General features: G+C 36.4%; 1 protein-coding gene across 2 annotated transcripts in view; it reads left to right on the forward strand.

Annotated features, from left to right (window-relative positions):
• Tll1 (tolloid like 1) overlaps positions 1-21,253 on the forward strand; it is a 206,235-nt gene that overhangs the window by 87,208 nt on the left and 97,774 nt on the right. For both annotated transcript variants that reach the window (XM_021170021.3, XM_085843944.1), the window contains 3 exons: positions 390-507; positions 16,192-16,370; positions 19,655-19,760. In XM_021170021.3, the coding sequence (XP_021025680.1) occupies positions 390-507; positions 16,192-16,370; positions 19,655-19,760 (403 nt within the window). The remainder of the gene's footprint in view (positions 1-389; positions 508-16,191; positions 16,371-19,654; positions 19,761-21,253) is intronic.

A 21,253-nucleotide genomic window follows, 5' to 3' on the forward strand; every position in this document is an offset into this window, starting at 1 on the left:
TGACCTTGGATTGCTAATTTCAATCATCTCTGAACTTGAATCAAAATCTCTTTGTTCTTGCATTTTAGAATCTTAATATTGTCCCAGATTTTAAACTGGGTTTCCAGTTTGCCTTGGGAAAGCAGCTTCATGTTACTAAGAGGAAGAATGCATACCCCATTCCCAGAGTCTTCTGCTCACATACTTGTACTGCTAGTGGGACTTAACTCTCTCATTATAAAATGAGTGTGGATGCAAAACAATGACTTGTTTCTGGTGCTGTGAACCAGACTTGGTTGATGTCAGTGTTGCTTGTCATCTTGAGCTGCCAGCCAAGGATGAGGGAGCTAGCATAAAGCTCACCTCCTTGCAAGCACAAACTGTTTTACTAAAGTTATGAATTCTTCCAGGCAGCCAGAGAGCCATGTTCAAGCAGGCCATGAGACACTGGGAAAAGCACACCTGCGTGACTTTCACTGAGAGAAGTGATGAAGAAAGTTATATTGTGTTCACCTACAGGCCTTGTGGGTAAGTGGAGAACGGACTGCACTATGGAAAACTGAAAGAGGAAAGCCTGTAGGTGGGGTACTGTTCTTCCTGTTTGCATTGTACTATAGCCAAGAGAGAATCTGTGCTTTGCCTGAGAACATCTCCATTCAGAAAAATGTATCTTATGATCATTGGACTTTGTGTCCCTTTGCAGGTTATGTTGCATGTAATTTAAAAGACATGTTAGCTCTTTCTCCAGAGCTTTGTCTGAGCTCCTGCAAAGTCTCATGGCTAGTTCTGTAGAACAGCCAATGACCATATTGCCCAGGCTGTGCCCTTCCTCCTGCCCGCCTTAGTCACCACAGATAGAAAACACCAGACAGCCTTAATATTTTAAAACTAGCCAGATAACTCAATGCCTGGGTAAAGACTATCCTGCCTAGTCCTTCTTAGCCTTCTCCCACAGCAGAGGCTACAAACTATAGGTGCCCTGAGACCTACATGTCTGCCGCTTCCTCCACTCTACCACCTGCCCTGTCTCCTCCCTCTAGTCCCCTTCTTTTCTTCCTGAGACCCAGAAGTCCACCTTTTTCCATTTGCCCAACAATTGGCTTCTGCCTCCTTTACTGACACAATCAAAAAACAATTAGAGAATCAAGACCTCCTACTACAGGTTATTTCTTTTGCTCCAGCAGTTTTCTATGGCAAGCTTTGCTGTCTGTATCCAGTATCCCTGGGAAGTCTAAGTAGTCTGTTTTCTACTAGTTACCCACCTTTCTTTGGACTCTGCTATCCTGTGTTGGTACTCAGGTTCTCCTCCATAGCATCTCAGACCTTTAGGACCAACTACCTGCACTTTTGTCTGTTTTTGTTTGTTTGTTTTGTTTTGTTTTATTTTGTTTTTGAAGATATTTTCTTTATCTACATTTCAAATGTTATCCCCTTTCCTAGTTTCCCCTCCAAGAATCCACTATCCTCTCCCCCATCCCCCTGCTCCCCTACCCAAGCACTCCCACTTCCTGGCCCTGGCATTCCCCAGTACTGGAGCATAGAAGCTTCACAGGACCAATGGGCTCTCCTCCCATTGATGACCAACTAGGCCATCCTCTGCTACATATGAAGCTAGAGCCACAAGTCCCTCTGTGTGTTTTCTTTGATTGTTGGTTTAGTCCCAGGGAGCTCTGGGGGTACTGGTTAGTTCGTATTGTTGTTCCTCCTATGGGGCTGCAAACCTTCTCAGCTCCTTGGGTACCTTCTCCAGCTCCTTCATTGGGGACCCTGTGCTCCAGCCAATGGATGACGGTGAGCATCCGCTTCTATATTAGTCAGGCACTGGCAGAGCCTCTCAGAAGACAGCTATATCAGGCTCATGTCAGCAAGCTCTTGTTGGCATCTTAGTGTCTGGGTTTGGTGGTTGTTTATGGGATGGATCACCAGGTGGGGCAATTTCTAGATGGTCATTCCTTCAGTCTCTGCTCTGAACTTTGTCTCCCTCCATGGGTATTTTGTTTCCCCTTCTCAGAAGGATCAAAGAGGATACACAATGGAGTATTACTAAGCTATTAAAAACAGTGAATTCATGAAATTCTTAGACAAATGGATGGATCTAGAGGGCATCATCCTAAGTGAAGTAACCCAGTCACAAAAGAACACACATGATATGCACTCACTGATAAGTGGATATTAGCCCAGAAGCTCAGAATACCCAAGATAAAATTTGCAAAACACATGAAACTCATCAAGAAGGAAGACTAAAGTGTAGATACTTCAATCCTGCTCTCTTGTCTTAATTCATCAAGTTGTAGTCACAAGAACAGTCTTCCATACAAGACTTCACACAAGATTTCAGAATTTCTAAGATTCTTTGATGTTTTCTCCTACAATTGTGTTTTCCAAATGTACTTAAAAGATAGCAGATACTTTCCTTAAAGTATTTTTAGGAAAATAAAAATAAAAAAGAGGATTTTTTATTTAAAGAGAAATGTGTGGCGATTCAGGGGGAGTTGTGGAGGGGGTAGGAAATAAATAGGATCAATTTATATGCATATATTAGAGTAAACAAAGTATTATATTAGAATAGATAATAATTTTAGGAAGTTGGCAAGGTGTCCCAGAGAGTAAATGTGCTTGCAAACAGATCTGATTGCCAAAGTGTTCTACAAAATTCACATGATATAAACAGAGAACAGACTCTCACTAGTTGTCTTCATATTACTACACATGTATCAAGTCATTTGTACTAACTCCGCCACACAATGAATAATAAAAGTAAACATTTTTCAATGAAAAAAGATTCTTTAAATACTGAGATTATATTTCACTAGATACTTCTACAGCAGAGTGCCAATAGGTATAATTGGTATTAAACCCTTTGAGTGTGTTTTCTAGTTATTTGACAGGAAGACTGTCACTCTCTATTTTAGAAGTGAATATCCATTTATATCCAAGAACATTTTCATGTACGTCTGACCTGAAAAAAACAAATTCAACATCCTCAGAAAAATATCATGAAATTAGAGTAATATCCACACAAGCTGTTTCTGCTCTCATATCTCTCCCCAAATCACATAATATTTCAAACTACAGTTGTGGCAGCTGCCCAAGTAGTGACAACCATTTTAATAAAACATTTTAATAAAATTTTAATAAAAGTCCTTTTATTTAGGCTAGGGATATAGATCAGTAGTTCAGGGAAGTCACTGTTCTTCCAGAGGACTCAAGTTTTGTTCCTATCACACACATCAGGGCTACCTGCAAGTGCCTATAACTCCAGTTTTAGGAGCCCCATTGCTGTGGCCTCCATGAACACCTGTAACTCCAGTTTCAAGAGATCCGATGCTGTGGCCTCTGTGAGCACCAGTACTCACGTTCACAAAACCCCCATAAACACGTAATTTAAAAAACAATTAAAAACTTTTAGAAAGTCTTCAATGGAAGCCTTCAAATTAATTTGCTGTATTTGGAATTTACATATCTATCTAGATATCTGATTAAATGTAGCTTGTTTTGTCTTCCAGTGTTACTTTATTGATGGTTCTGTCTGTCTTCTGTTCCCTGTCATCAGAAGGCACATATGATTGGACTTCTTTGTTTCTGATGGTTTTAATGGTCAGTGGAGAGATGCATGGGTAGCCAAACACAACCATTACAAACAACCATATCATTACAAAATGTTGATTTTTCTTTTTTTCTGTTTTTCAATTTTGAAACTTTTTTATTGAAAAAGAAAGAAGAGAGATTATGGTCAGCGATCATTGAATCTCATCAATGCATTTAGCTATTTTTAATGGATTTTTTAAATAATTGAAATAGGACTTTTTCATACAATATTAAGGTTTCCCCATTCCTATATTCCTCCCAAATCCTCCTACCTCACCTAGCATCCAGATCTACACCTCTTTTTGCTCACACTCTTTCTCTCATTAGAAGAGAGTTTTCTAAAAACAGTAAGAAATATCTGTTGAAGGATAGGCTTTCAACCAAAAATGCTGATTTTATAATATTGTTATTCCATTTCCTTTGAACTTATTATCTGAAGGTCTTTTAGACAGAGGACTGATCTAACTGCTACAATTGCCTAAGTGGTCTGTGTTCACATATAGAAATTAAACAGGATACTTAATTCTTTTGGAGAAGATACATTTTGCCCTATAATCATGCCTTCTTTACTCCTTAAGGAAAACACACATAATCTCAGTGAGAAAACATGGGCGTGACCTCACCACATTATGTTCAGTTTCCCCAAAGTTTTTTTTCTTAATTTTTTTTAAAATTGGATTTTTAATTTACATTTCAAATGTAATACCCTTTCCAAGTTGCCCTCCTAACTCCAAACCCATCCCCTTTCCCCTGCTTCTATGAGGGTGTTGCCCCCACATCCACGCACTCCCCTCTCCCCACCATCACATTCCCCTACCCTGGGGCATCAAGCCTTCACAGGATCAAGGGTCTCTCCTCCCATTAATGTGCAACAAAGCCTTCCTCTGCTACATATGCAGCTGGGTCATGGGTCTCTTCATGTGTACCCCTTAGTTGGTGGTTTAGTCCCTGGGAGCTCTGGGAGGTCTGGTTGGTTGATATTGTTGTTCTTCCTATGGGGTTGCAAACCCCTTCAGCTCCTGTAGTCCTTTCTCTAGCTCCTCCATTAGGTACCCCATGCTCAGTCCAATGGATGGCTGCGAGCATCCACCTCTGTATTTGTCAGGCTTTGGCAAAGCCTCTCAAGAGACAGCTATATCAGGCTCCTGTCAGTATGCACTTCTTGGTATCCACAATAGTGTCTGGGTTTGGTGTCTGCAGATGGGATGGAACCCCGGGTAGAGCAGTCTCTGGGTGGCCTTTCCTTCAGTCTCTGCTCCACACTTTATCTCCATATTTGTTTCCGTGAATATTTTGTTGCCCCTTCTAAGAAGGACTGAAACACATACACCTTTTTCTTCCTTCTTCTTGAGCTTCATGTAGTCTGTGAATTGTATCTTGGGTATTCTGAGCTTTTGGGCTAATGTCCACTTATCAGGTACTGCATACCATGTGTGCTCTTTTGTGATTGGGTTACTTCACTCAGGATGATATTTTCTAGTTCCATCCATTCACCTAGAAATTTCATGAATTCACTGATTTTAATAGCTGAGTAGCATTCTATTTTGTATCCATTCCTCTGTTGAAGGACATCTCGGTTCTTTCCAGCTTCTGACTATTATTAAGAAGGCTGCTATGAACATAGTGGAGCATGTGTCCTAACTACATGTTGGTCCATCTTCTGGGTATATGCCCAGGAGTGGTATTGCTGGATCTTCCAGTAGTACTATGTCCAATTTTCTGAGGGAGGAACGACCAAACTGATTTCCAGAGTGGTTGTACCAGCTTATAATCTCACCAACAATGGAGGAATGTTCCTCTTTCTCCACATCCTCACCAGCATCTGCTGTCACCTGAGTTTTTGAACTTAGCCATTCTGACTGGTATGAAGTGGAATCTCAGGGTTGTTTTGATTTGCATTTCCCTGATGACTAAGGGCATTGAACATTTCTTTAGGTGCTTATCAGCCATTTGGTATTCCTCAGGTGAGAATTCTTTGTTTAGCTCTGTACCCCATTCTTAATTGGGTTATTTGATTCTCTGGAGTCTAACTTCTTGAGTTCTTTTTCTATATTGAATATTAACCCTCTATTGGATGTAGGATTCACAAAGATCTTTTTCCAATCTGTTGGTTGCCTTTTTGTCCTATTTACAATGTCCTTTGTCTTACAGAAATTTGCCATTTTGTGAGGTCCCATTTGTCAATTCTTGATCTTAGAGCATAAGTTCTGGTGTTCTGTTCAGGAAAATTTCCCGTGCCCATGTGCTCAAGGTTCTTCCCCACCTTCTCTTCTATTAGTTTCAGTGTCCCTGGTTTTATGTGGAGGTCCTTGACCCACTTGTACTTGAGCTTTGTACGGGGAGATAAGAATGAATAGATTTGCATTCTTCTACATGCTGACCTACAGTTGAACCAGGACCATGTGTTGAAAATGCTCTTGTTTTTGTTTTTTTGGTTTTTTTTTTGTTGTTGTTGTTGGTTTCTTCCAGATGATTTTAGCTCCTTTTTCAAAGATCAAGTGACCATAGGTGTGTGGGTTCATTTCTGGGTCTTCAATTCTATTCCATTGATCTACCTGCCTGTCTCTGTACCACTACCATACAGTTTTATCACTATTACTCTGTAATACAGAGAAGACCTAATACAAATACTCTTCAAACTATTCCACAAAGTAGAAACAGAAGGAATTCTACCCGTTTTGTTCTATGAAGTCACAGTTATGCTTATACCCAAGCCACACAAAGATCCAACTAAGAAAGAGAACTTCAGACCAATTTTACTTATGAATATTGATGAAAAATACCCAATAAACTTCTTGCAAACTAAATCCAAGAACATGACAAAACAATCATTCATCATGATCATGTAGGTTTCATCCCAGGGATGTAGGGATGCAATCCCCCTAAAATCAGGGACTAGACAAGACTGCCCACTCTCTCTCTGCCTATTCAATATAGTACTTGAAGTCCTAGCCAGAGTAATTAGACAACAAAAGGAGATCAAAGGGATAAAATTGGAAAGGAAGAAGTCGAAATATAATCATTCATTTTTAAATGACTCTATGAGGTAGATGGTATGCTTTGAATGCAAGAGAAGAGATTGAGCAATATAAAAAGTGGTATTTCTCAATAGTAGACAATTCATTCCTATGTAAAATCAGACAGTGATAAATGGAGAAGTCAAATGAACAAGTACTCCTTGCCATGTGGGTTCTATCCTGAGATATAGTTAACATATGCACTGGGGCTCCATTAAAGAGGGCTCAGTTTTCTTCTGCCAATGAGTATTAATTGCAGATAGCTTCTTGGTTATGGGTGGGAGCCTGCTTGTGTTTCCTGTCTCGCAAAATGAATAGCGGGATATCTTTGTAGACTTTTTGTCTTTGATTGATTGGGATTTTTTCCCTCTTATTGGTCTTTTGTTTATTTTGTTTATTTGTTTTTGTAGTTTTTGTGTTTCTTTGATGTTGGTTTTGCTTTTGTCTGTTTTAAAGAAAAAGAAAGAACATGCTGAGTGGAACTGAGGGAGAAGAAAACATGATCAAAATATAATGTATAGAAATTTGTTTCCATTAAAAGGGGAGGGGAGGGTAGATAACCGAAGATGATTCTCCTAAACATTTTACGGAGAATTCTGGGCAAATACATTCAACCTAGGCCATTCTTCCATTTTGTTTAGATTCTGGTCTAGAACAAGCCAGTAACACATGCATGGAAACATATTGGTCCCTGCAGATGTGCAGAGTCTTCACTATTTGTCAATTAAAAATTAAGAGCTGGTAATTTCTCTTAGTTGCAAACTACTTGCCTTGCATGCTCAAGGCCCTGGGTTTGATTCATAACAGAACAAAATTAGCAAATACAGAAATAAAGTTGAATAAATAAAATAACAAATAATCTTTACATGAAATAAAGTGTAAGACTGTTATTTTTTCTTTGGTGGTATTGTTTCCCAGGCTTTGTTTGTGAGATACTCACAGTGGGAGTGTGCTCCATCCATGGGAGTCACAGTTGCAGCACTTCAGTTTGCTCATGTGTTATCTTTGTGAAAGATGAATATACATAGCTTACCTTGGTGTCGCTCATGGCCCCCCATGCACTGATTTACATGTATTTGTTCATAAAATTATAGATGATTGCAACATTTTTTCAGTTTCATGAATTTATTAAACTGCAAAACAATATAATAATTTATCAGTGACATAAAAATAATTTAAAGAGTTGTAGCTTACCCGAAGATAGTTAAAACTCACCTGCACTCCTAAAACTCAGAGGTTTTACATATAAAGTTCTTTTGTTTATTTTTAAGATTATAATTTAATTATATTTCTCCCATTCATTTCCTCCCTCCAAACCCTCCCATATATTCTTCCTCACATGTCTTCAAGTTCATAGCTTCTTTTTCATTATTATTGCATGTATATATGTATATACATATTTATCCATATTTTAGTCCATATATAACTTGAGAAAAACATAATTTTAGTGTAATGTGTAAATATATGTCTCAATGTTATAGTATCAATGCTGCATTTTGGTGATTTGGGGATACCTTTTTGCATTTTTGTCATTTGCCTTATATTGTTTTTTTTTTTTCTTTCAGTAATACAAATGACACTTTGTAATAGAAATAATTTAATAGCTTTTTATCACCTTAATTATTTTAAATTTTACCTAGAGCTAGTTATATAGTTATGTCATCATTTTTGTTGTATAATGCTGCATATAAGTACCAAAATCAATCTTTAGTTGAAAGGTCTTGGAATTGGCATTGCATGAAATATTTAGGACCTGCTAGAATATAGCAAGTTAAACATTCATCACCCCTTCTGGAGTTCAGTGTTAGGAATTTTATGTCTGAAGCATTGGATGTATAACATCCAATTAATATTCTATGACTCTATGGAATGTAACATGCCTGTAGCATAGTGCAATTGGAATCCCATTTCTTTCTTCTTATAACTGTATTCATTTTATATGTACTGGTATTTTGCTGGTATGTGTGTTTGCACCATGTGTGTTCCTGGTACCTACAGAATCCAAAAGAGGACATTGGATCCTTTGGAGCTGGAGCTATAGTCAAATCTAAGTACCGTATGGGTGATGAGACTTGAACCCAGGTCCTCTGGAATAGTAGCCAGTATCCTGAATCACCGATTCTTCAGCCCCCATCAGTTCTATTTCTAATGTTAATCCAGTAATAAAACACATTGTATTTTTAACACCTTGTCAGTCCGGCAACTTTTATAATATCTAAAACTAGGAACTGAATTTAAAGACAGTGTCTCCTTCACACTCACACGGACAACTATTGAATATGGATGGAACTTTCAGTACATTTTAGAACAGTGGTTCTTAACCTGTCAATCACAACTCATCTGGGGGTTGCATATCTGATACCCTGCACATCAGATATAGATGCTACAATTCATAACAGCATTAAAGAAAATAATTTTAAGGTTGAGAGTTATCATACCATGAGAATTGTATTAAAGGGTTCCAGTATTAAGAAGGTTGCAAAACACTATTCTAGAACACTATATATTTTTTTGTCTTATTTTGCTAAGGAAGCTTTGTTCCATGCCAACCGATGGTGAGGAGAAAAATAATAAAATGAAATAAAACAATAAAAATAAAATAATAAATAAATATTAAAAGATACTAGTCAGATTATTTTGTCATTTAGCTGCAGTGAGTCTTGTGGTTTTAAGTTATAACTATTCACTAATGTTTACCAGAATGTATGTTTTTATAAAAAAAAATGTGAATACATGTTATCTTTTTCAATAGGATTTATACTTTAATTTTCCCTCCCTATTTAAAGAAATTATGATGAAAAAGTAATATTTTCAATGAATGGCTGTAATAGTAGCAATTACTATAAGAACAATAGTAGTAATTACTATACGAAAACAATCAATAAAATGTGATATATTTTAGTGAAAATTCTTTGATTTTTATGAGTTATTTATGTCATTAAATTTGTTAACTTTAGTCTAATGTTCTTTATTCTATTATTTTATTAGCTTCTTCAGCAACATTTTTCTAATACTTTTTAATGTTTTATTTTTAAAAAACCTACCAATTTAATTTATTTAGCTTTTTTTTTTTTTTTTTTTAGGTTTTGTTTCAGTATTTGGATTTAGTCTGTTTGAAATAAGATACCCATGAAATTATCCTATATTTATTTCATGTGAACACCATTTTATGACACATTCATACTATTTGGGAGGGACTATAACATTGAACAGAAGGTGTTTTCTTTCTGCAAGAGAATTTCTTTTAAAAGATGTTGCTACCAAGATTATTGTATGCAAACAACAGAGACAAGTTAGTTTAATAAAAATTAATTTATTGGGAGGTTTTAAAATAAATTCTTGCCTCATGCAAAGGAAAAACTAGAGAACCAGGTTGAGGAGCAAAGGTCAGAAAGAGCCCCTTGTCCCTTGCTGTACCTGTTTTGCCACTGGCATCTCATCTCGTTTCTCATTTATAGGACCAAATTTCTCATGAAGGGTTTAAGGAGGCTGTGACATCTGTGAGACTCTATTCTGTGAGCTAGAGCTGGGGTAGTGAGCAAGTGGGGGTCCTGTCTCCTAAAACGCTTACATTCTATAAAATACAGACAAGAATCAGAAAAATAACACAACACTTTCTTAGAGAAAATGAAGCTGAGCTGAGAAGATTAAAGGTCGAATTTGTGGGGAGACTTGAAAGGGGGATGGAAGAGAGCCATGTGAATATTTCAGAGGTTGGAATTTCTGTTGTGATAGACAAAAAGATAGTAGGCATGAGTTTACTTCATGTTCAAGGTAAAACAGGGGGCGGTGATAACATGGCAATGACAACGTGGCTAATGGTGAGGGATGAGCTATATCTGCTAATATTTATGGTTAGTGGTGAGAATGAGCTATATGTCCTAATATTTATGGATAGTAGTGAGAGATGAGCTATATGTGCTAATATTCATGGCTATGAAGATAATTTAAGATTTCAAACAGCCAGATTTTGTCAGCTCCATGAATCTATGCCATCAAATCTAACATGCCTTTATTCCTTAGAGCAACAAATGCTTTTTACTAACATATGACTATCTAAGTCCTATGAGCAGTATCATGAAGATGCCTCCTTCTGGACACAGCTCTTCTTACAGCAGACCGAATGGCAACCACATGGTCAGCCATGTGTTGAGTTTTCAATGTTTTCCCTAGAGATGACAGTTTGGCTTCTGTGATATTGTCCAGAGCAAGCTGTTTAACCAAACCCAGCATTAGTGGAACAGACACTCGTAATCATCAGCCAGAGATGGGAAATGAGTATTTTTGAGCATTGACACAATTTACCACACAGTTGCTGAATAATGGCATTATCTTACATGATATTTAAAAACTATCATGATGTTAAGAAACACACTGTGATAGTGAGGTAAGAAAGAAATGGAGAAAAATTGAGTTAACCATCCAGCACTCCACATGTCAAATGATAGGCCCTTAGAAAAGGGTACTCACACTGCATGAGGATTCTGGGCAAAACTTAAAGGTATAGCCAGCAGGACTGACTGCTGGGGGAAAAGGGAGGCTTCAGGATTACTGGTTGTTCTTGAACTGAGAAAGCTGAAGGAAAATGAAGATTACCATCGGTTCTCCCCAAGATGAGCTAATCAGTGTATAGGGAGGTGGTTTATTTATTTGTTGCTATTTGTACTGAGAGTGAAACTTGGGGGATATACACTGAAATACTCCTCATGGATGTAGAAAAGCTAAGGAAGTTGGCTAAATATTTAAGTAAGCTCTTCAATATGTACTATCTGCCATGAATACATTGCCCTGGATGCTTGTGCTATCAGTGAATAGAAGAGGGAGAGCCCCTTGCCCTCATGTATCTTATAGTGTAATGGAACACTTGAACTTTCTATGTCCTGAGACATTTTAAAAATAGAAAATAGCTAAAGAACTTAGTACATAAGTTCAAGGCTCTTTCCCACTTTCTCTTCTATTAGATTCAGAATATCTGGTTTTATGTTGAGGTCGTTGATCCACTTGGACTTGAGCTTAGTGTAAGGTGACAGATATGGCTCTATTTTCATTCTTCTACACACAGACAGCCAGTTAGACCAGCACCATTTATTGAAGATGCTTTCTTTTCCCCATTGTATATTTTTGACATCTTTGTCAAGATCAAGATATTTTATATTATTTGTGGCGATTGTGAAGGGAATTATTTCCCTAATTTCTTTCTCAGCCTGTTTATCCTTTGTATAAAGGAAGGATACTGATTTATTTGAATTAATTTTATATCCGGCCAACTTGTTGAAGTTGTTCATCAACTGGAGAAATTCTCTGGTAGAACTTTTGGAGTCGCTTATGTATACTCTCATATCATCTACCAATATTGATACCATTATTTCTTCTTTACCAATTTGTATCCCCTTTAACTCTTTGTTGTCTTATTGTTCTAGCTAACACTTCTAGTACTGTATTGAATAGATATAGGGAGGGGCATCCACGTGGAGACAGAGTGGAGTGGGAGGGGGTGTGGGATGTGGAGCAGTCAGAGGGTGGATGGGGGGAGTGGGGAATTGAATATGGAGTATAAAAATAAATTAAAATTAAAATTAAATTAAAAAGAATTTAGTCATCTTAATGAAGACAAGATAGTGATTAAATAAAATAATTGGAAGTAACTTTTAAAAGTAAAAACAACCCTAAATCATGGATCTATAGAGAAAACTTTATAGTGTTTTGGTCTGTAAACTTTAAATAAAAACCAGGAACGTGAGATTTAGATTACTTTCTATAATTTAAGGTAAAATAAAACTTTCTTATATATGAATCCTTTCTTTGTGTATGAGCGGTCAGATTGACCTTCGATATATCATGGTGTAAAAATGGAAAATAAATTAGAATGAAATGTCAAGAATCAAGTAGAAGAAAATAGCATATAACTTGATTTTGCCAGAAACTATGACAGTGTTTTGATTAAGCTATGCATTTTTGAATCATCTGTCTCCTTGTCAACACATGCCTGATATTTTTATAAGCATATACTTAATGAAAGTTAATGTCTAGAATCCTCTGTACTTAAGACCTTTAGTTAGTCAAGGATCAAAGTAACACACTTTTTTATTTCCCAGAGTCATTGAAAATAATAGCACTGTGAAATATATTTTTCCTTTCCACCATGAAATCCATCTTATTATGGGAAATTGCTCTGGGTTAAATTATGCCAAAAAGGGTGTTTTAGCATTAAATAAATAGACGGCTTTTCAATGCCCCAGAATTCCTTTTGCAAAGTACTGTGTTCTCTGAATATAACCAGCTAGAATGACTCAATGTGGGTAGTTTAATTGCTATATAATCATCAGATATTTCTGTCTACTTACTGTTGCTTTAAAATAGCAAATATTTTAGTTTAAATCTCCAAACTTTACAAAAAGTAAACCTTTTTCTAAATCAAATAAGTTTTGAATATGTAGGCAATTACTTTTTAGTATGTGGTATTTGTGTGTGAATTGTATGTATTGTTTTTAAAGTATAAGTACAGGCAAAAGAGAATATTTGTTAACTTCACTCTTTCCTCATGAGTCTTTCCCCAAAGACTTCTGTTACTGATGTTTTAACCTTAATTAGTTGATGTAGCACTCACAAATAATGAGTATGAATTAACTTCTCAAGTTGATATAGCATGAGTTAAAATATATAGATATTTAAAGAATGCAAAATTAAGTTAAAAAGAGTAAGTGGGTGTGATATGAGAATTTATATTCGTGGAAAATCCACAATACTGTCAAATTGACAAAAGTTAAATCCCTTCCCATCATTTGAACAACTAATTTATTGGACTTAAAAATAATAAATAAAAAAGGCCTTTGACAGTGTCTAATGTCCTGTTATTCCCAATTTCCAGACCACCTATGGGCCGCTGTCTTTTGATATCTAAGAATATTTATATGTAATCTGTAATTGTTAATGCTTCAGGTGGACTTTATTTGTACTTATGACTACAATCATTATAACATTTAAAACTTACTTTAAAATAGATGCTCTTGTGAGTTTACATATGATTCTCTGTTGTACACCCTCACACATGTGCATGAATGACATATGTAAATGAATATATGGAACCTGTATTTAAAGAAAAACACCAAGTGTATATAAGTATCAGAACTTTTAAAACAATGTGCAATAAGTTGTTATTGAATGCTTAGCATTCTGTCTGAGCATCAACGGGCCTCCGTGAGTAATGAATAGAGTAGTGGAATGAATATTGCACTGTAATATTCAGTAAGTGGGCAATACACACATTTTATAACAAAATAACAATGTTTGCAAAACCTGTCTTAGGGTTTTATTGCTGTGTGTGACCGAGGCAGCTCTTATAAAGGAAAACATTTAACTGGGGCTGGCAATCAGTTTCAGAGGTTCAGTCCATGCAGGCAAACAGGGTGCTGGAGAAGGACCTGAGAGTTCTACATCTTGATTCAAAGGCAGGCAGCCAGCCAGAAGGAGGTTGTCTTCAATGGGGAACCAAGAAGAGGCTCTCTTTCCCACTGGGTGGAGCCTGTGCATATGAGCCCTCAAAGCCCACCTATACAGTGGCACACTTCCTCTAACCAGGCCACAACTCCTCCAATAAGGCCATATATCCCAATAGTGCTACGTTCCATGGGCCAAGCATATTCAAACCTATTCAAGCATATTCAAGCACTATCAACTGGTGTTTCTCCTTCATGAATTGTCACAGCCTACATAGTGCTCTGTCCTTGAGTATTATAGCTTGGGTACCTTTTGCACTGTGAACTTTGTGAGTTCTAAGTATGATGAGGACAGTTCTTGGATGTTAAATGACTATGTTCATGCTGTCTTCTTACAAGGTGGAAAGGTTGAAAGTAGCTTTCTAGGGCATCATCCATAAGGTCTTTGACCTTATTAATAAGGAATCTGCACTCATGGCCAATTAGTTTTTCAAAACCCCACTATAAACAAGATCATCAGGGTTTTATTGTGACACATAAGTTTTGGGGTGGCCATCCTGAGACTGCCCCACCCAGGGATCCATCCCATATACAACCACCAAAACCAGACACTATTGCATATGCCAGAAAGATTTTGCTGACAGGACCCGGACATAGCTCTCTTGTGTGAGTCTATGATAATTCCTGGCAAATACAGAAGTGGATGCTCACAGTCATCTATAGGATGGATCACAGGGCCCCTAATGAAGGAGCTAGAGAAAGTACCCAAGGAACTAAAGGGGTCTGCAACCCTATAGGAGGAAGAATGATATGAACTAACCAGTAACCCCCAGAGCTGTGTCTCTAGTTGTGTATATAGCAGAGGATGGCCTATTCGGCCATCAGTGGGAGGAGAGGCCCTTGGTATTGCGAAGATCATATGCCCCAGTACAGGGGAATGCCAGAGCCAGGAAACGGGAGTGGCTGGGTTGGGGAGCAGGGTGGGGAAGGGTATAGGGTGCTTTGGTGATAGCATTTGAAATGTAAATGAAGAAAATATCTAATAAAAATTTGGGGTGGCATTGAGATTGAGCCTCTTTATCCAGTTAACTAACAACCATAGGTAATTCACCTTCACTTAGCTTTTGTAATATTATCACGTTTTTTATTTGTGGGTGCATGTGTGTATTAATCCGTGTAGCTATTCTTGCCATGGCACACATGTAGAGATAAGAGAACAACTTCGTAGGGTGAATCATCTTTCTTTCTATCACATGCATCATGAGAATCAAACACATGTGTCTTCTTTATCTTTTCAGCCATCTTGTCTGGCCCCTCTATTAATATTGTCTCTGCTTTAGTTTGTGTGAATGTGTGTATCTGTATGCATATGGAGGGACCTGGATTCATATAGGGAACTGTACTCAATATATCTCTTAAACAAACCACTGATTGGCCCATATGATTAACCTGTAGCTCTATCCAGCCTGCTCTAGTAATTTGCCTGTGTTATGCCCTTAAGAGGCTAGGATTATATGAGATTTCAGGCCTATCATCTCCATTGATTTGATGATCTAACCTCTATTCCTTATATTTTTAGTGGTAGTCACTTAACCCCTGAACTATTGCCCTTAATTAACTTTTAAAGAGCAATATATATATATATATATATATATATATATATATATATATAATCACTCCTTTGGCAAGAAGATTAATTTATGTGATGATTATCCAATGCCTTATCACAGATGGGTATTTTTTTTCTTTATCTTAGAGAGATAAAAACAAATTTTAACTCAAGAGAAAAGTAGTACTAGATTATTAGTGGATAAACACACTGTAGTTTCTGTGGTGATGGAAACATATAGTGATTCTAGATGCAGATATTGAAGACTGACTATCCCTTTCAACAGCACATTAAATGTATGGTTACCACAATTTTCCCTAATATAACTTCTGAATATTTGTGAAAATAAGGCAAAGATTATTCCAATATAAAGATGATTGTCAAATATCTAATTACTGAGAAACTTACATGAACGTAAAACTCATTAATGAAAGGCTGTTCTGAGTCAGTATATGTTGTGCTATACAGGTGATCAGTATTGTTTCTAGGAGTTTCATGCTATCATGTCCTGCTGTCTTCTCTCCATAAATTCTTTCTGTGCTGTCCACTTTATTTTTTATAGATGCTGCTCCTATGTTGGTCGGCGGGGAAATGGCCCTCAGGCCATCTCTATTGGCAAGAACTGTGACAAGTTTGGAATTGTTGTTCATGAACTGGGCCACGTGATAGGCTTCTGGCATGAACATACCCGCCCAGACCGAGACAACCATGTCACCATCATTAGAGAGAACATCCAGCCAGGTGAGACCTGTTGGAACCTGCAAACTTACATTTCTAAACCATGTAACTTTTTTTTTTTAAATGTAGTAAACTCAACATTTTACTATATTAAAAATAACCATTTCTAAGCTTTCCTTCCTAAGAGGTAGTTATTTTATTTTAAATATCTATGCTTTTCATAAGTAGGCATGAGTACTTGAGCAATAAGCTGACAATATTTAATAATTTTAATAACAATTTTTATACTTAGTTCTTTCATTTATGCTGTATAGACTTAAAGGAGTCTGAGATCTGTACTTATATATTAAGTTACAGTGATCAGTGCTGGGTCAGATAAAATTTCTGGAGAGAATCAATCCATTGAAAATAGTCATGTCCAGGATAGTTTTAATAGGTTTTTGGAGATTTTTCTTCATAGACTTGACTATAATAAGAACAACTTTTAAGGATATCTTGATTAATTAAAATATAATTTATGGTTAATATCTAATTTTCTCTTAGAATCTTGTGAGTGATACTACTCTTGTTGTAAATTATATATTTACTTTAATTTTCATACTATAAAAATACCAGTCCATCTCATATGAAAACAATATCTAAGCCCTGCTTGACATTTTGTTGTAGGATATATCTTAAACATAAGCAGAGGAAAAGGTAACCTATTTTCTTAATCACAGTCAATGACAAGACTATGTTGAATTTTTAGAATTTTCAGTCATCAGGAGTGTTGATATTTTTTGTTTATTTGCTTGGTTTTCTCCTCATCTACTTCATTCCACTTACCACAAAAGTAGTTGTGGAGTCCGTGCCATGAAAAATACAAAGCTTAGTGTAAATTCTGTGTCTAAACACAGATGGATAAGAGGGGAAAAGCAGATATATACTCTGAGAACATGGCAGGGTGCACAAAGCATGGCAGATATTACATTTGGCAAACAAAAACAGTTGTCAAGAAGACTATAATTAAGAACATTCAAAAAGAAACAAGTAAACTGTAAAGAAAAGGTGATGGAACGTTTAGGCTGCAATACCTCATGATAATATTTAGCCCCAGCCTATGCTCTATGCTAAGTTATATGTGGGTGATTATTAATTATTAATTACCTGGTGAAGTTATGAAGAATCAATATCATTTATATAGGAGTAGGAAATTTATGCTTTGCCCTTAACTAAGGAATCATTGAAGGATTATGTCCTAGTTACATTTCCATTGCTATGATAAGACACCCTGACCAAGGCAACTATAGAAGCAAGACTTTATTTGGGGCCCACTGTTTTAGAGGGTTGAAATTGGAGTGCTTGACCATCATGGCAGAGAGCATAGCAGCAAGCAGGCAAGCATGGCACCAGAGCAGTAGCTGTGAGCTTATATCTTCATCTGCAAGTAGGAAGAAGAAAAGGCTAAGTAGGAATGATGTGGACTTTGGAAGCCTCAAAGTCCACTCCTAATGACATACCTCTTCTACCATCCCAATCCTTCCCAAACAGTTCCTCAGACTGAGGATCAAGTATTCAAGTATATGTGCCTAAGGGGGCTATTCTATTTAAACCATCACAGGTTGGAAACACAACTCAGATTTGGAAAAAGCTCTACCTGCTGTGGGACCTTTAACTTGAGGTTAGGAAGTTGAAGCTAATGTTCCCGAGAACCCAGCATAAATCATCTCTGAGAGATGAGAAGCTTCTCAGGATTTGAGCAGGAAAAGGCAGGAAAAGACTCAAGATGTTTTAAGGGAAACATGAGAAGAAATTTTCAAAAGTTTTATTCTAGGCAGCAATGCAAATATTGGTTCTATCAAACAAAACAAGAGGCACTGACTAACACAAGGTGTTTTGAAAAAGGAAAAAGACAAACACTTATTTCCTTTAGCTTAATTTTGGATTTGAAAAACCCTGTAATGATCCTACTTAGTAGTAAAGGAACGATAAGAGCTTCTCTGGGGGAGTATCTAAAGATGAGGGAACAGGGATTCAAAAGGTTTCATATACAATATGGACAGCAACAATATTTAGTAACATTTAGAAATGTTTTCTGAAAGACTATAGTAACATCTAGAAATATGAGCAATATCAGTGGAGTGTGGTACCCAGAACCAAGTGAACAGATATTTTAAAAGAAGGATATAATCAAAAATCAAAAATCAAAGAAAATGCATATGAGCATGTGGAATTCCCAGGGATCTGAACCAGGTATCGGTGTTCTTATTAAATTTATAGTAACAGTGAAATAAAGATGACATAGGACATCTGAAGCTTTTTTTCAAGCATCAAGTCGATGAGAAGTTTACTATAAACCATCTTTGTATCTTCCTCTGTTTTGCCAATCATTTTTGTCATGTGGACCAAGGGGGAAAATCTTATAATAGAGGCAATATTTAAGTGTATTTCTGATTCAAGATAAATATATGTCAAAACAAGGAAGAATGTTTATGCAATAAAAATAGATATACAATTAAATAAATATAGACAGTTCTAGAAAATTATAACTCTTAATACATTTTTTCCTAAGCATTCAGGCTGATAGTAGAAAGAACAGTTACTGCATGAAGTTTTCTGATTGACTGGAACTACCAGGGCAGGAATATTCTAGACTGAAAATATTCACAGTGCAGATTCATTGTGCGTTCTTGAATTACTGTGAATCAGAGGCTTGACATTAGGTGGATTTTCAAGACCAATGTCTAAAACATACAGACGTTGGCTTTAAATTTACATGTAGTGTAAAGTGACTATGATAAAAAGGAAACTGTTAAGACACGATTACTTGAATTTGGTCTTGCAAACTTTATATGCCTCAGTACAGGGGAATGCCAGAGCCAAGAAGTGGGAGTGGGTGGGTGGGTGGGGGTATAGGGGACTTTTGGGATAGCATTGGAAATGTAAATGAAGAAAATACATAATAAAAATGTTTTCATTATTAAAAAAAGGAATCTGTTAAGACATGATTACTTGAATTTGTGTTAAGCTCTGGTTATAAGTAATTATAATTATTTCTGTAGCACCCACCAGCAATAAAATTTTAAAGAAAAGTATATTATGAGCTAGATAAAGAGTATTTGGAAGAACAATATGCTTTTCTTTATCTTCTTTTGTAGAATTAGCTCATTGTTCCACTCCTGTGTCATGTGACAATTAGGAATTTGACTTAGACATATGGATTTGCTTCATTTCTTTGCACACGAATGTATAAAAATAAGCAATGGCAATACCATTCATGTAGTAAAATCCAAAGAGAAGACCCAGATTTCTGTTCCATTTTTTTCATTTACAAGTCTTCTATGATATTGTTTTTCCCGGACTCTTAGGTCAAGAGTACAATTTTCTAAAGATGGAGCCTGGAGAAGTGAACTCTCTTGGGGAAAGATATGATTTTGACAGTATCATGCACTACGCCAGGAACACCTTCTCAAGGTTGGAGTCTCAGGTTATACCTTTTGACTTTTAATTCCCTTTTTCACGTGATTCCCCACAAAGCTGTGTATATATTTAGAAGTAGAAATACTGCCCTGGGTCAAAAGTGGAGCACACAAATAATAGTTAACATTCATATCAACAGCAGACATTTGAAAAAAATATTTAAAATGCATTTTTCTTATTAAAGCACTAATGAAAAGCAATGCTGACAACGTTATCGATTATCTAAACAATTATATATACTAAGGTTATTCAATATTTAGTAAAAGCAACTACCTAGCTACTCAGCCTTTTAAATTGGCAAAGCACCATTTAATAAAATTTCAGACTTCACAAGTCAATTACGTGATTCCCCTGTTGCAAGGAAATGGCACACCCTGTGTTTAGCTTGTGCTTTAGGCTGTCTGCTTTCACTTTTGGCAGTACACATGCCTCAGAACAGATATTAGTAGAGGAATTCTCAAAGGCCATATTAGGAAGATACTTCACTTTCATGTAGTTTGTAATGATAGCCATCTAACTACCAGCTTAAAATGGTGTCAGTAATAACTAAATGTGTTAGTTCAAATTGTTCTAAGTTTGGGTTTTCATGTATTTCTTTCTAAAGATGGCACTACCAAGGGAATAGCTCTCAGGTAAGGAAGATCAAATTCAAACAGAGTTCTTCCTCTCTCTCTCTCCTTTTACTTGCTGATTGTCATCTTTCAATTAGATGCTCTTTTACTTTCACTCTTTCTTTTCAACTCTGACCAGTTCACAGTTCATGCACATTTAATTATGTTTTAAACAGTCAGTTTTCCAAAGGTAGAACAAAGTCAGATTTATTTCCAGAATAATTTTTTAAATGAAAATGTAAACAACAGCATTCTATAAACACTTAAAATGTGAAGATATTCTGAAACTTTCTTTATAAAAAAAATAAATAAAACCTTAGCATTATCTGGCATCAGTGGGAGGGGAGGTGCTTGGTCCTCTGAAGGCTTGATTCCCCAGGGAAGGTGGATGCTAGGGTGGTGAGGTGGGAGTGGTTGCGTGGGTGGGAGAGGACCCTCTTACAGTCAAAGGGGAGGAGGAATGGGATGGGGACTTGCAGAAGGGAGACCAGGAAGAGGGACAACATTTGAATAAAATAAATAAAGTAACCAATATAAATAAATAAATACATACATAAATAAATAACTTAAAATGAATTGAATGTTAACAGGACTTTAAATAGTTCTATTCTAGAGTGCATATCACAGACAAATTGATTCTCAGATACATTTATTTAAATAGAAAAACATCCAAATACTTATTGTTCCTGGAATTGGAATTTAACTTTTGGTTAAAAATACACCCAGAAATCTGGGCTGAAACTAGAGTTATAAAATTTTATTGTTTGGTTAGGACCTTGGAATTGATTTAATTTTTCCATAGAAACATGTAAAAAATTGATGTGTGGGTTTCAGTTCAGACAAGAATTCTCTGTCATGGCACCAAACTAAATTATT

This window comes from Mus caroli, unplaced genomic scaffold (genome assembly GCF_978045245.1).
Source record: "Mus caroli unplaced genomic scaffold, Mus_caroli_1 scaffold_10, whole genome shotgun sequence".
In the NCBI taxonomy this organism is placed as follows: Eukaryota; Metazoa; Chordata; class Mammalia; order Rodentia; family Muridae; genus Mus; species Mus caroli.